Source organism: Siniperca chuatsi, linkage group LG6 (assembly GCF_020085105.1).
Source record: "Siniperca chuatsi isolate FFG_IHB_CAS linkage group LG6, ASM2008510v1, whole genome shotgun sequence".
NCBI lineage: Eukaryota > Metazoa > Chordata > Actinopteri > Centrarchiformes > Sinipercidae > Siniperca > Siniperca chuatsi.
The window spans coordinates 16,510,055-16,526,755 of record NC_058047.1 but is presented as its reverse complement, the minus strand read 5'-3'; the positions used below and the strand labels follow the sequence as shown (position 1 = coordinate 16,526,755).

The 16,701-nt window shown below is 39.9% G+C and overlaps 1 protein-coding gene across 3 annotated transcripts in view; it reads left to right on the top strand.

Moving 5' to 3' along the window:
* Positions 1 to 16,701, top strand: part of cers1 (ceramide synthase 1) — a 29,137-nt gene that overhangs the window by 3,807 nt on the left and 8,629 nt on the right. For all 3 annotated transcript variants that reach the window (XM_044199917.1, XM_044199916.1, XM_044199918.1), the window contains exon 2: positions 14,672 to 14,831. In XM_044199917.1, the coding sequence (XP_044055852.1) occupies positions 14,672 to 14,831 (160 nt within the window). The remainder of the gene's footprint in view (positions 1 to 14,671; positions 14,832 to 16,701) is intronic.

Here is a 16,701-nt window from a genome sequence, read left to right as displayed (position 1 = left end):
AACAGAAGGAAGAGAGCGAGAGGAAGGAAGGAATGGAGAAGAGAAGTGGGCTGAAGGACTGTGAGGCTGAGGCCAAGCCTGCTGACTCAGCATGCAGCAGCCAATTATTAACGCAATTGCATGCACACTCTCACACACGCATATGCAACTTCTGTCCACTGCCTAACTTTTATATCCAGCAGCATCAGAGCATGTATTTTGAAAGAGGCAACACACTTTCTGCTCAGTATAGACAAAAAAGACAAGGCAGTGGTCAAACCCTCCTTTCAGCAGCAGTTTACAACCACTCTCATAAATGCCTTCCATAGCCCCTCATACACACACACACACACACACACACACACTGAAGCAGCCACTCAAAGAGGAGAGCAGCAGTGTGCTTGCCAGCTCCAGCCTTGCTGCAGAGCTTATCTCCCTGCATAGAGCTGAGTAGCACCTCATCCCCTTGCTGTTGTTCTAAATGTGAAAGCGGCCTGAGGTTTGACAAGGTCCCCAATCACAGATCCCAGATCACGTTCCACAAAGCCCCTTCTCATTGTTGTGCATTAGAGCCACAGGGAGAAACTTGATACTGGATTTGTGGTAACGGGGAAGTGCTATCCATTCAGCCAAAAGTGCCCACCCAGGTGAAACTTGCTTGTATTGTTGACACTGATTACGAGCAATCATTAGTCCTCTCCTCAGCTGTCTAATTTATCATCACATAGTGTTTAACTTAAACGAGCAGCACTTTGGCCATCACCTGACATGTGATTTATTGCTCTATGTGCTTCAGTGTGTCATACATCATAAAGACAGAGCACTTATGGTTTCACAAAACTGTCAGCCGCACTGTTTTCCACACACAATTTGTCACTGTGATAGATTCAGTTATATAAGTCTTTTTGTGTATGTTTAGATTATAGCATGTCTAATTTCAGTGCCACAGTATGTTCCTAACCTTGTGTGTCTGCAAAAAGTTGAATGTCTAATGGCTTTGTGCATTGATGCTGATCTGCCTGCAGGGTTGTTCCAACTTGTAATGCACTCAGCATCAAGCTGTCCAGTTTTCCTACTAACATATTTGGTGGCTTGCCTGTTAAATTTAACAGCTGGTTTCTATATACCTGCCTTTTTGAAGCATTTGGACCTGTTATAATAACTATTTTGACATTTTGTTAGATGAACAAACAGGTTGCAGCATCAGGAAATATTATTTGTTAAGATAGTGGGCAGCACTTGGAATTATAATTGTAAAGTTTGGCAAATCACATAAAACTCTTAACCCTGTTCCCACACACTTCCTGTCCCTCAGTGCCATGCTAATTAACACTCATTCCAGACACATGTAGAGCTGAAACGATTATTAGTCGATTCATCGATTAGTTGGTTGACAGATAAAACAACAGCAATTATTTTGATAATAGATTCATTGTTTGAGTCATTTTTCAAGCCAAAATAGTGAAAGAAAATGCAGCACAAAACATTCTCTGGGTCCTACCTCTCAAATATGAGTATTTTCTGCTTTTCTCTGTTTTATATCTTTGGGTTTTTGAACTGTTGGTCGAACATTACAAGACATTTGAAAGTCACCTTGACTTTTCATAGACTAAATGATTAATTAGAAAAATAATCAGCAGATTAATCGATAATGAAAACTATTGTTAGTTGCATCCCTACTCTTATGCTCTGAACAGAAGACAATGCAGCCTTCATATGTGTTCAGAAATTCTCCACATTTCATATAGTCCATATTTAATGAAACAGCTTGTAGATGACGCTTTCGTACACCATAATTTAGTATGAGGATGGAGTTGTTGTATTCCCAAACACAAAAAAAGACAGCAGGTCTGTCAATGATTCCACTGAAGGAAGAAACAGGGGGAAGGGTTGGGCACTCTTTAACATGGTGAATCATAGCCAAAGCAGCCATATGCACCACCAGATACAAAGCAGGATCATGAATCAGCTCTGTTTGCTGACTGCGACAGTCAGACTCTCTTCTGGTCCTCTGGAATGTGCTGTGAGGCCTTGACCGCTACAGAGCTGCTGTGGCCAGCCTCTCTTTCTGTCTCACTTACTTGCCTCCAGATAGACACAGTGGACAGGCTGTCATTAGACAAGAACACACTGTCACTGTAGGCTTCACACTTGGCAGCTGTTTCTCTTCTAACAAGCAAACTCTACGACAGTGGGGGAGAGTGCAGTAGTCAGAAGAAAAGTTAATTTAGTCCGCTCTGCGCGCACATCACGCTTCATACACTTTGAGGTCATGTTTATTTGTGTGTGTGGCTTTGCATGCTTGCTCGTGTGATTCATTGAAGTCCACAAGATCACACGGATCTCAGAAGACTTCTTGGGATGCAATTAGTTTCTCCGTCCTAGTCTCTCTCTCTGTCTGTGGAAGAGACTGGTACATCCGCATGGCCTCACAATCAGAAAGGGTGCACTTTCCTATGCTAAATGTGATCAGAATAGTCGCCTGTGGCTTTCACCTCATCTCACCTCTTCTTTCTTTTTTCTGTATCTTTACTCTTGATCTAACTCTCATCTGCTGTATTCTGCCCTCACATTTCGTCTTCTCTGTCTTGTCACATGGTAGCATTATGAGGTTGTTCTAACAAAATGACTGTAGCCAAGGTGTGACTCAGACTACATAAACCATACTGTCTTATCACCCTTCGAAATCTCCTGAAAGACATGGCATTTAGGGAAAGAATGATAAATGTCTTCCAGTGGAGGTGAGTAATATCTAAAGCCACGACATACAGTATGAAGAGTCTTTAAAAGTCTGTGAAAGGCAAGTGAAATTGAATTTTATTTTTTGAATCTAAATTTCAGGCCATTATTATTAAACTGTCTTTATATATATATATATATAATGTGTGTGTGTACAGTTTATTACAAGATGACAGTGATTTGGGGATCAAAACTTGTTTTACTGAGGTTTAAAGTAACCTATTTACAAGGCATTCTAAAGGGAAAAGTGAATTGTTAGGCAGTTTTGATTAACAAATTGAATGAAAGCTAAAATAAATACAGGATTACATTGTTTGATTAACTGTACAGAGCTGTAGTCCCGCTGTGTAGCCATCCCACAGAACCCAGCAAAGTGTGTTTTGCCTTATTCCTTACTGTAATCCATACCTGAAACAATAACCTAACCTTAATCCAGACATCAGGTCATTATTTAACTCCTAATTAGTATAATGAGGCCTATCAGTTATATCAGAGGTGTAATCACCAGCCTGAGCCAAGCTTCTTTAACTTGTAGAAGATTCTGGCCTGTTCGAGATACAAACACAAACACACACAAGTTGTGTCATGTGGCCTTGTAAGCAGTGTTAATAGTATAAGCAACTACTAGGGATGGGAATCAACAGCGATCTCTCAATACGATACTGTATTGAATTTTAAGGTGCTAATTGAATATATATATTGCTTTTCTGTAATATTATAATTCAGTATCACAACTTGATATGATTTCTGATTACTTAAATTCTGGCCTTTGTGGAACTGTTGATTGATATTGTCAACAATAATCAATATAATAAGAAAGAGGTTTTCTTTATTTTTATTTATACAGTTATTTTTACCTTAACTCTGTTTTTGTATATCCCATAATACATCATTAATTTATATGTGTATTATATTTTTGAATGAATAGGATAGACCTCACATGCAGGTTTAAAGAGTCTGCTAGCCAGATCCATATTTATTATTCAGCTCCATATGGTGTCAAGCCAGATGTGTCTTTGTGTTGGTTACAATAAAGAAATATGTGACTTTGCCATGACAAGGTTTAAAAAACACCTCTAACCATTACACTCTGAAAGACTGAAATCCAAAAAAGCACCAGAACTTGCATTTAGCATGGGCAGTTGTTGCTGGAAGTCGAACCTTTGCACGTGTATCATCATACTCCATATTTTCACTTTGTTTGTTTTCACTTTCCATCCCATGTGCACACACTCATAAATAAAGGAAGACTTGGCATCATTTTTACCCACTTTGAACTTTATGTAAGACAATTCCATGACTAAAATATAAGGACCAAAAATATTAGTTAGAGCCATTTATGCATTATAAAAGTATAGCTTTTGTAAGCTTTTTAGTATAGCTGTCTGTCTATGAATGTGTGTGTTTTAAAATAGATTTATATTATCTGTGGGGGGATAATTATGGTGAGTTCATGAACCACCGCCAGTTGATGCATACATGGATTGGCCTGTTGAAGACACACACACACATGCATTTATAATCATAGACACAGCGTATCAGTCATGATTCTCTCTGTATTGCCAATGGCATGGATAGTGCATTATGAATGACAGCCATATGTCTTCTGTCAGCTTGGACAAGGAGCAGCTTGACTGAATAGCTTAACACTTTGCTGAGACTGCACCTTCATGTCTCTTATTTTTCCACTCTCTGTTGCTGTAACCCTCCCAGAAATGTGAGGATTTTAAATTGTATTGTATTCACAAAAAAGTGTCCTTCTGCACTATGGGAACATATACAATGGCAGAGACAGCACTATGATAATTATATACTCTTCAGTATGGAAGTATGCCTATGTCATCAGACACAAATAAAAACAATATGACAAAACATCACAAACTTGATGGTCTCTGCTCACAGCCAAATGTAAAGAAGTGGATGTACAACTCCATCAAATAAAGAGCTTACTATATGCCACTTATTTGCCACAGTGTGTGTGTACTGCAGTTTCTGTTGTATATGTGTGTGTGGAGTAAAGGTAACGGTAGGAAAATAATGTCCCTGCGGAGCGGACACATGTACTGTCTTCAGCCAAAATGTAACCGCATAGTTGGTGAATGAATGTTTGTGATAAGACCTTGATCAAATATTAGCCAATGCCAAAAGCAATTTGCATGATACATTTTCTAATTAGCTCGATATATTCACGTTGATTTTTGTCAGCAGTGCTGTTGCCTATCATGTATTCAATATGATTAAGAACATTAATTTAAATTTTTGATTAAATATGAATGAGGTGGGTGAACAACACCCAGCCAGCTTTTCGCACAGTGGTCTTTCCTGCTCTACGTTAGGTAGCTTTAGCCTTTCTGATAGTTGCTGTAGCCACAGATAACAGAGAGAAATAAGTAACTCAATAACTAAAACAAGCTATGTCTCACATCACTAGAGAGTATAATCAGCTGAAGAGGCTGTTATGTCATTGTGTACTACTCATGAAACTGTGGTAGATGAGGATCAGTGTTGTACAGCAGGTGATCATGGGAAGGCTTCCTCTGTGTTATGAGGCAGGTGTAAAAATGTGCAGCTGTGTAAATGTTATGATGTTTAGGACTAGCAGCTGATTTTACCCTTTTTTTGTGGTCTTGACAAACCTAGACAGGATGTAAACACATGAATAACCCTCTTCCAAAACTAGAACAAAGTTGCTAATCTGTGATATTATTAAGAAAACATAATGCTGCTTCACAACTATGTAATAGTAGTAGTGTAGGTGAGTATATGTTTTGGCTTAATCCTTTTGCTGTGAAGGCCATGTTCTTTTACTTTGATGCTCCAGGAGTTAATTTGACAACCAAGTATAGGGTTAATGCTTCCACTGGGATCATCTAATAAGCTAGACCTGCTCCTAACAGGTGCACCTACTCTCGCTCTTATCACACACAAATTGTGACACACATGTGCTGGGAAATCATGCATGCTCACGCAAACAAGACAGAAAGGCTTCAAACCCGTTCCTCATTAGAATATACCAGTAGTTCATCTATTTATACAGCAGGAACTGAAACCATTGCAGATTTAATTTGCCGATTTCCTTGCATTTGCCATACCAACCCCCTTGCAACAGATTCATAAACTTCAGTACTGTGTTTCATAGTATTGTTTTGTGAACCTTAATTCAGGTAATCAAATTAATGGCTTTAAGACTTTTTCATGATCTGCAAACACCTTGAACTTGTTAAGTAGTAGCTAGATTTACACTACTCATGACACTTTTGATAAAGAAAGTCAGCAGGGGCCTGAAAATGTGCTTAACCTGCGATGGTCAGATGGCCCCATTGCACTAAAGTCAGTCAGACACCTGCTGCAGACTGACATTCAGAAATTGTGGTCATTTACTCACTCATGGATGCATGGCAGGCACTCGTCCAGTCACATACCTACGGTGCCTCGTCTAATCACGTGTTTTTAATCAAATCAAGTTCAAATATTCAGCCAGCCTCTTGGTTCAGCATCAGTATTCCAGCAGTGTTGGACTGGCCATCTGGAGTAATGTGAGTTTACACATCACATGCTGTTTGATCTTGAATTAGTCTGGTAGTCTGTTCTTTTTGTTGGAATGGAAAGAACTGTTGTCGTCCGTATGATTGGGCTCATTTCTCAAAAGAAAATATATCTTTCTGTCCTTGCATACTTCACTACGGTGCATTTCACCCTTTCATTTACCAAGCTGTCAGACTGTGCACACAGTGTGTCCATGTGAAACCAACAGTTGAACATCTGTTGCCTTTAGGTGCCAGTTGAAAAAAAAAAAAACAAGTTCATCAAAAATAATCAGTATAAAAAGGGGGTACATATGGGATAGTAGGGTATGACATGCAACAAAGGTACCTGGCTGAAATCGAATCATTGACGTTGTGATAATGTGGAATGCGCCTTAACCCCACTCTCCACTTTAACACTTGTTAATATGACTTCACTCCCACATTACTGTTACTTTTATCATACAGATAGCAGCCTCACTGTTTTCTGAACTGTGGCACTGTGATAAAACCTGTTACTGTGTTAAGCTGTTGATAATGCAAAGACGTCCATGTTGCTGCTTCACATTAAAAGCCTTCCACTAGTGAACTAACTACTTGAAGGCCTCTGATGAGAACCTAACAGACCGACTGCTAATGAAGCTTAGTTACAGACCTCTGATTCACGTTCAGCGACCAAATCAGAGCTAAACAGGTGAGATTAAGAATGGGGACGTCATTTTCCTACATAGCTATCTACCTAGCTAAATCCATGGAAAATAGCGACAGAAGCACAGGGACGGGCGCTGACAACGCTGATGCACAAGTTGTTATAAGTGTACATACAGAAATAACTTTTAAATCAACATAAATAGATGATCATTGTGAAAAATATTAACTGCTCTTAGCAACAGACATCGGCAGGACAGATACGTCTCGCTACAGATTGGTTAGGGTACACTAAAACAAAGAAGAAATCGGTTAACATCCTAACACAATGTCAGCATGAATGAATGAAGTGAAACAAAATATCAGTTTAGTCTAATAGTCAGGCTACTAAAAATCAATCTACAGTCATTTAGAGATCATTTTCTCTTCATTGTGGCAGATATTCTGTTTGTGGTGAGGTAGAATAGATGTGTAAGGAAGGGGATATTTGATGTGGTGAGGAAAATGTCATTCTAACCTACTTAGAGCACCAGAAAAGTCTAGAAGACACCTCAAATAGTGTTGTATAAATTGTTAATCAGATAAATAGGCTACATTTACTGACTGAGAACTTTTAGAGAGTGGAGGGTGAAAGGGAGAGCAATGGAGTGCAGCTACAGATGAGCAGGGGAAGAGAGGGATGGAAAGGATGTTCGAAAGGAAGTTTTTAGCCACACTGAGGGGCTTTGGCAGTATCCCTGCATAGTTGCTAAGGGAACCACTTATTTGTCGTCAAGTCTCTTTCACACTGACACTTCCTTTCATACACACTCTGCCTCTGTAATTTCTTTTTTTCTCCTGCTGTTTTAAGGCTGCTTCTCTCTCTTTAGCGGGGAGAAGCGGACAGTGAAATGAAATCCAGTGATGGCCTGAGCTACAGAACGAGTTCAGAAAGAGTCTGTCTGTCAGAGAGAGAGGGGGGGGGCTGTTGAATGGTCGCAGGTCCCAGCTGAGTGTAATTCAAGGCCTTGTCATTTATCCGACAGAGGACGAGTGGATTATCTCAGTGTCCTTGACCCACTATACCCCCCACCCTGTAGGTTGGCATAGAAAACTAAAGGGTAGATAGATAGAGTGGGTGGATAGGACCCAGTGTGATGGTGGTCTGGCTGGCACAGAGAGACAAGAATGGAGCCATTGGCAGGCTGTTACATAATCTCTCAGAATCTGCATTTGAAACAAAGATTTTGTCCCTGCTGTGTGGTTTTGGTCGCTTAAAGGCCGGGACCAGAATATTGAGAACCACCTCCTTCCAAAATTAGCCAGGAAGCAAAAACATCACATTTCCCCAACAAATACCAGTAACTGAACCTCAAAGATAAATCTGCAAAACGGGTGTTGCAGGGGTTTAAACACTGAAACTGGATGTAATCAGGAAATGTTCTATAGTAATGCTGTGTGATAATCCAGACACAGCACTGCATTAGAAAATGCACTGAGCTGCATTGGTGGGGGTGTGTTGCTACAGGTACTGGTTAGAAGAGGAAATATGATCCAGGAAGTCACGTTTGAGTAATAGATCTATGAGTTTGAAAGCTTATCAGACGCCAAAAGACTGTTGGCGATTTATGTTACTATGAGGAAGGATTGACAACTCTGCAAACTTATTAGTTATTGTTATATTGTCATATAAAGTTATATGCAGTTATTTTATTCTTCATCACAGCTATCAGAGTAAACTGTAGAATTCTGCATTAATGTTTAGAAGTAATCTACTGTACCAGCAATGTGCTCTAGTACCTTTTCAATAGCCATCAATAACTGTAACCATACCGACGTGTAGTACTGACCAAAAGTGGTGCCAGCCAACTTGTGCTGTATTCTTTTTTTAGTTTAGCATTTCAGTTTTAATTTAACACGTGTTTGGCATTCTCTTTTGACTCTCTGTAAATAGTTTTTCAGCTATTATGAGTATTTTAAAAACCTCTTTTAAATTTCCTTCTCCACTCAAAGAAAGCAGTGTTATTTCTCTACTTTTTAAAAGAAAGCTAAAAACGTATCTCTTCACTTCAGCCTTTAACTAGCTATGACTCCTGATACAGGCCGGAAACTCCTTTTGCACTTTGCTTCTCACTTATGCACTGCTGTACTTCTTTTAAAATGCTTTATTTTCTTATGTTATGCATTCTATGTATTCTATTTTCATCTTACTTTCATTATTATTATTATTATGATTATGATTATTATCAAATAGGGTTTATTTTCCATCTTATCTTCCATTAATTATGGCATCTATCCCTGTTATTATGTTCATTCTACGTCTATTTTCATGTGAAGCACTCAGTGCATGTATTTTCTTTATTGTAAAGTACTTTTACAATAAAGAAGCTGCATTTATTGTATGAAAGGTGCTATACAAATAAAGAAAAAAAATACAAATTATTATTATTATCATTACTTTACTTTACTACTTTAGGTATAGCAAAAGTACCTGATTGAGGCACTACCTGAAAATTCCACATTACCACTTTGGTTGTAAAATGCAGCTAACACTCTTTCATAAGCAAACTGAGTCACTACTCGCATGAGTTTAGTTGCAGTATAAACGTAGCCACATACTCTGTAGATGACACAGAAGACATGAACAGATTGGATGTGCAATATACTCTGTTTTCAGTTTAATTTATTGATATCTATTCATACTTCTATTACTGCTGTGCATTATCCACTGTCTCATAATCATCTTAATAAGCTACACTTAACTTGACAGTACTCATTATTGCACTATTACTTATTACTTATATTATTACATTGTATTATACCGTACATACTTATCAATCTCTAAATCCACTTTGGCACTTACCTTGCTACCTGTATTATAGTGTATTGTATTTTGATTTGCTTAGTACTTCTATTCCTTCTATTCTCAAGTGTACATTGATGTGATAGTGAGCAGCTGTAACGAAAGAGTTTCCCCTCTGGGAACAATAAAGTATTTCTGATTCTGAAGCAGTAAGAACTGTACCAGCAGGGAGACAGCAGTAATGGTGATTAACAAGTAGGATATGAGCTGCAGAGGCATGGCTGGTGTTTGCAGTAACCTGTATCAGCCACTAGTGTGTTTCAGCCTCTGTGAGTGTGCATGAGTGTGCTTATCTTTATGTGTATCGGAGGGGGTGATGTGGTGGGAGACTGAGGGGGTATGCTGTGTACTGACAGCTGGCTTCTATAAATAAATCTCACAGGCAGGGGGGAGATGCAGGGGTGGAGAGAGAAAGAACGAGGGGGCCGGGAAGAGCGGCAAATAAAGGGGAAGCAGGGAGAGTGAATGAGGAGACGGAGGATGGGAGGGCTGATAGAGAGGGACTGATACAGATGTACTGAGAGACTTAAAAGAATGTGGTGAGTGTCCTGTGCTCTGGTCATGACTTACTGAACACGCAGCACATGTCACCACAGTATCAACCAATCAGCAGCCCCAGGTGGGATCACGTGGCCCCGGGATACTGCCATCTTTTTCTACATGTGTCACGACTGTGGACCACAAAGCCTGTGGCTGTTAGATGTTATCGCACAGCAGTGTTGCCTCGCCAGCTTCCTTCCCTGTCTTGTTTTGACTCTCTTGTGTGTGACGCAGGAACTCCCATCAAATCCAGAAAACAGCAGAAGAAGAGACAAACAAAGAAAAGGGCAGAGAGAAGGAAAAAGAATGAAAAAAGACAGGAGACAGACAGGAAAAGCATCAGACAGAAATAGTTTTATGTGAACGTGACTTTCTAAGACCACATGGTTTACATTCAGCCCTCCATTAATTTGTCATGTAATTGGTCACTGAGCCTTGGCGGATCATGTCCTGTAGACTAGCTGCTTGGTAACAAGTGACGTAGCGTATCACTGACACCAGCAACTTTCACTCTCCTGCCTCCTGTTACACCATTTCATTGCCTTCCAAAGTGCCGTATGTGTGGGTGTGTGTTGCATTTTGTTTATGAGGCAGTGAGCTGGGTTTGGTTTCCTGTCTTGGCACAGCTATGAAACACTGAACACCTGCCTGTCTTACTGCTTAGGCGATGTACCTGTTTTACCTATTTCACCTATCTTTCTGCTCGTCTTTGTACCTCCATGTGTGCATATGTGCGTTTCCTTTTACTTTTGCTGGAATTTGTACATCGATGTCACATCCTCAGCATTTCCTTGATTGTTTGTTTTTACCCCCCATTTCTTTAAATTGAATGATTATGATTTAGATTTTTCACAGTCACAACAGAGGTAGAGGCTGAGGAGAGAGTAAAAAGTAGAGGCAAGGTGGGAGTGAGGAGGCAGTAAGATTAGGGAGGGGAAGGAGGAAGATAACATGACTCCAATAGCGAGTAAGTGGGGTCATGTTATCAGGCTACATCAGGAGCCTGCTCTCCGACTTCCTCTATTTCTGCTTGTGCAGCAAACCATATGCAGACTTGTAAAAGACACATTTCTGTCGGCAGATGCTGGTCATGCTTGTAATGTACTGTAGCTTACTGATGATGGTGCGTGTACACATGTGTGTCAGGAAGAGAATGACAGAGAGAAAAGGGAGCGCATGGGCCAGCATTACTTGAGTTCAATACTTCTATGTACTGTATATGTAACAGTCTCTGCCTTCAAACAACATCTGTTGTATCTGTAATCTAGCATCTAAACAACATCCTGACACTGTCAGTAGCACTAGCAACAGGCCAATAGTGGCTCGTCTCGCACTTTATATCGACATCTCAATATAAACCACTATATAAATGAATAAACAATCATCTGAAGTTTATTGTTAAATACCTCTAAAGTGTAGAGGATGTTGTCATTCTCCAAACTATAGAATTGATTTAGCTTCTCTCATGCAAACATATACCATTATTGGTTTGAACTATTGGTCATTTTGTGTGTATCAGTATAAAGTTTTTTCTAATGGTCAACTTACTGCCATGTTAGCTGTCATGTTCAGTTTACATTGTGTCTTGAATGTTCAGTGATACAATTGTTTATATAAAGATACAACGTACACTATGATGTCTTCATTCTAACTTCCATTTAGGCCAGACATGGGCAAACTACGGCCCGCGGGCCACACACGGCCTGTTGGACTTATTAATCCGGCCCGCCGAACGTGACCAAATTATATTAAAATCGGTACTGGTAAACCTTGTTCCAATTACCTTTCCCCTGTAATGCCCACGTTTCCCCAAAAGATGGTGCACTGCTACATTGACCTTGTTTGCGCGTATTACTCTCTTCTTCACTTATGAGCCCTTTTGCAAAAATTAGCTTATCAAAGAAAAGAAAAGTGGATAGTGAGTGGCGAGTTTTTAATAAGGAGTGGACAACAAAATATTTTTTCATTGAAGTCCGATCAAAGGCTGTATGCCTAATATGCCAAGAAACCTTCTCGGTTTTCAAAGAGTATAATATCAGCCGTCACTTTGCTACAAAGCATGCTAACTATGCTTGCAAGCAGTCAGCGCAGGAACGGGCGGCGACGGCTCAGAGGTTGGCAGCTAATTTACAGACTCAGCAACGTTTTTTTCACCAGCAAACTGCGATTCAAGAGTCAATTACAAATTAGCAAAAGCTAGCAAGCCTTTCTCCGAAGGCGAGTTTTTAAAAGAATGCATGGTAGAGACGGCAGGTGTCTTGTGTCCGGAGAGCCAAGGCAAGTTTGAAAAAATCAGTTTGTCACGCAGAACTGTGACTCGCCGTGTGGAACTGATTGACGAAGATATAGCCAGCCAAATAAACAAAAAAGCTGAGTCCTTCAAGTTATATTCACTAGCACTGGATGAAAGCAACGACTTAAAAGACACTGCTCAGCTCCTAATTTTCATCCGAGGGATTAATGATAGTTTTGAGATAACGGAAGAGTTTTTGAGCATGGAGTCCCTGAAGGGAACAACTCGGGGAGAGGATTTATATAACACGGTGTCTGCTGCCATCGAGAGACATAAGCTACCTTGGAGTAAACTTGCCAATGTCACGACGGATGGATCACCAAATTTAACTGGAAAAAACGTTGGGCTGCTGAAAAGAATCCAGGATAAAGTGAAAGAGGAAAACCCAGAGGAATCGCTTTGCAAGTCTATATTGCAGCTTAATCATGTCGTGAATCCAGTCGTTAAACTTGTCAACTGTATACGGGCACGGGGACTTCAGCATCGTCAGTTCATCAAGTTCCTAGAAGAAACTGATGCGGATCATCAGGAGTTGCTGTACCACTCTCGTGTCTGCTGGTTGAGTTTGGGCAAAGTGCTTCAACGAGTGTGGGACCTGAAAGAGGAGATTGGCGCATTTTTGGAGTCGGTGGTGAAATCTGACAAATTTCCTGAGCTAAGCAACAAGAACTGGTTTTGTGATTTTGCGTTTGCTGTGGACATATTTTCACACTTGAATGTGAAACTACAGGGGAAAGATCAGTTTGTGCACGACATGTACAAACATGTTACAGCCTTCAAATCTAAGCTAACTTTATTCTCCAGACAAATGGCAAACACATGTTTCACTCATTTCGCCACACTTGGCACGCAGAAAGAGGCGACGCGAAACGCAAAGAAATACAGCAAATTACTGGATGACCTGCACGGTCAGCCGTCGCTTCTCTGACTTTGAAAACATTGAAAAGTCACTTCAACGGGTGTTCTGTCCCCTGTCACAAGACCCTGAAACCGCACCACAAGAAGTGCAATTGGAACTGATCGATCTTCAGTCTGACTCAGTCTTAAATGAGAAGTTCAACTCTCTTAAACTGAATGACTTTTATGCTTCACTTAACGAAGCCATGTTTCCAAACCTCCGGAAGACGGCACAGAAGATGCTGACTTTGTTTGGTTCGACCTACGTATGTGAGCAGACATTCAGCGCCATGAACATCAACAAAGCCCCTCACAGATCCAGGTTAACTGACCAACACCTCGGATCTATCCTGAGAATTGCCACAACAAAACTTAGTTCAGATTTTGATGAACTGGCAAAACAAGGAGTTCAATAACACTGTTCCCACTGAAACTGAACTTGAGTTTTTCTGCTGTTTATTGATGCACTGGCAAAAAATAATAAATCAACAAGTTGTTGATCTTTTGGCACTTGATGAAACTGAATTTGTGTTTTTCTGCTGTGTTTATTCAACTGAAATTTAATAAATTAATTTTTAATTTAATTAATGCATTTGGAAAACAATTTGTACAATGAGCCTTGCATATTCATGCTTTGCTACTTGTTACAGGCCAAATCTCTAAAGTAATATATACATATATATATCTTGGCCCGGCCCCTCTGTCAAATTTTAGAACCCATTGTGGCCCGTGAGTCAAAAAGTTTGCCCATCCCTGATTTAGGCCCATTTGTTTTCTGCAGCTAGTGTTATTGGTTAGAGTTGCTGCAACAGTTACAGTCCCTCTAAAAAAACATTTGTGGACCACCCGGCCAAAATCCTGCCCGAGATTTTTCTCAAGATCCCTGCTCAGTCTTCATGTCATAAGATGTAATTTTATTTTATTAGCCTTTACATCATGAAACAACATAAACATTTTCTGTACAATAAACAAAAGCAACCAAATGGTTTCATTTCAGTTCAGAAGCCACAACAGTGCATTAACAGGATTGTTTGCTTCACCACACATATTGAATTGAGAGCCCTCTGTAAAACAACACCATCTAAATTAATCAGTTATTGTGTCCCAGCAGGTCACCCAGTTGCAGCAAAATTCATTCTGAGTGTGACTTCCTCACACTTCCTCTGCTCTTTCTGACTGTGGTTCCTCTGTCTTGCTCTGTCCCTGCAGCCTCTAGCACAGTGGTGCAGGCTGCCGCCCAAAGATGCTGCCAAGATGCCGGAGAGCGTGTGGAAGCTGGTCTTCTACACCATGTCATGGTCATACACCACCTACCTGCTGTTCTTCAGCTCCTACTCCTTTTTCCATGACCCGCCCTCTGTCTTCTACAGTAAGATAACACAACAGTGTAAACAGATAATGTGATGTCATTTAAAGGTAATTTATTTAGCAGTTCATGCACTGGTCCTCTTTGGGATCTGTTAATTGAATGACTTGACTCTGCTCCGCATCACATAAAAAAAAGACCATTTAATGGTTTAAATAATCTGTCAGTATTTAATATGTTGAATTTAACTCCTTTTTAATTATTTTTCGGTGTTTGAAGCCGGTGTATATTAGATAAATGTTGACCTTTTAGAAAAAGTGTGTTTAATAGTACTGTAACTGAACCAGTGTCTTACCTAACCTCTCAGGGTAGATAAGGAGCTAAAGTCATTTTAATCTAATGAAACAGCAGGAAGCACGGCCTAATCCTGTAGAGACTCTAAAGGGGTAAAATGCCACTTTGAGGCTTCAAATAGAGAGATATTTATGGCAGTGCATAAAGAATATGCAGCCTGGTGGTTCATGCATATTCTGAGCCTTGAATTGATCACTCTTCCCTGTTATTCAATAATCAGTGATGCTGTTATTGATATAAAACCCTAAAACTTTTATTCACTAGGCTTGTTTTTACCATTAGCCCAACATTAAAAGTAGAAAGTTCAAGTTATAGTCTTTTTATAGTGATCAAAAGGACATAAATTAAATAACAACAATCCAAATAAGAGCAAAGTTGTATAATACATTAAGTTTTGCACCAACATTTAATAGAAATGATCTGCATAATTGTACCTAATAGAGTCATGACAGAGAACTTATGTGATGACTATCACTGCTAATGGAGAATAGATGTGTAATGGGGATTCCACTTATAATTCAGAGACGTCTTTTGTAGTCTCTCTGCCTCCTCCATCAGACATGGAGGTGTCAGGGCTCCGGTCCAACTCCATTGCTCTGAGTGGGGCTAGCAAAGGCTGGTTGACAGCGCCAGGTTCATCTTTAATAGCTGCATCACCTCTAATAGCTGTCAGCCTGAGATGTGTACAGAGGCAGTGTAATAATGGACTGTTAGGGAGGGAGGGAGAACGAGAGAGAGAGAGAGATGTGAAGCTAAAAAGAGATGGTAAGAATTTGAAAATTTTAGGAGAAATCACAGTAACAGCAGCAGAAGAGAGGAGGGGCAGAGTTTCTTTATTCTGAAGAAAAAATAGAAGAAGAAAAAAGCTTCAGTCTCCAGGAGAGAAAAAAGTCTCCCGTTCCCATGCCTCCTTTTGGCAGCTCTGCTGTGATCCATCTAGCAGCCTTCTTCTCAATGTTTAATGACAGAAGGTCCAATCAATAAACATTACACAAGGCCCAAACGTAACCCCATCCCACTAGAGACCAGCCTTACTCAAACATTGGAGGAGAAAGTTTCCGTCCAACATCTGATAGGTTTCAGACATGAGCTAGCCCAGTAGCCTTAATGTACATTTGGCCTGTGTTGCCTGTAGTACCCTCTCTAATTCTCGTGAGGTTAAACCTGATCCCTCCAGTCTCCTCCCCATACTAACTACCCCAGCTGACCCTTTACATCTATTATCCCCCTGAAAGTCACTGTATATAGCTCAGTAGATATTATGTATACTGTATTTGTGTTCAATTTGGTGCATATTTGTTTATAATAATGATCCTGCTGTATATACAACATATTCATCCTCTACACACTCCTCTATTACTTCTCTGTGGGTTGGACCTTTATAGTGTCTGTAGTTTATAGATTATAGTGTCTTTAAATTAAAGTTTGGACAAACCTAAAAGTGTAATTTGTAAAGCATGCAGGAGACAAATTAATAGTAAAACTGAATATTTCTAAAAATCCTTTTGCAAATCTACTTAATCATTTATTGACTCGTCATAAAGACACAGAATAATGAAATAAAATTATTGGCACATTA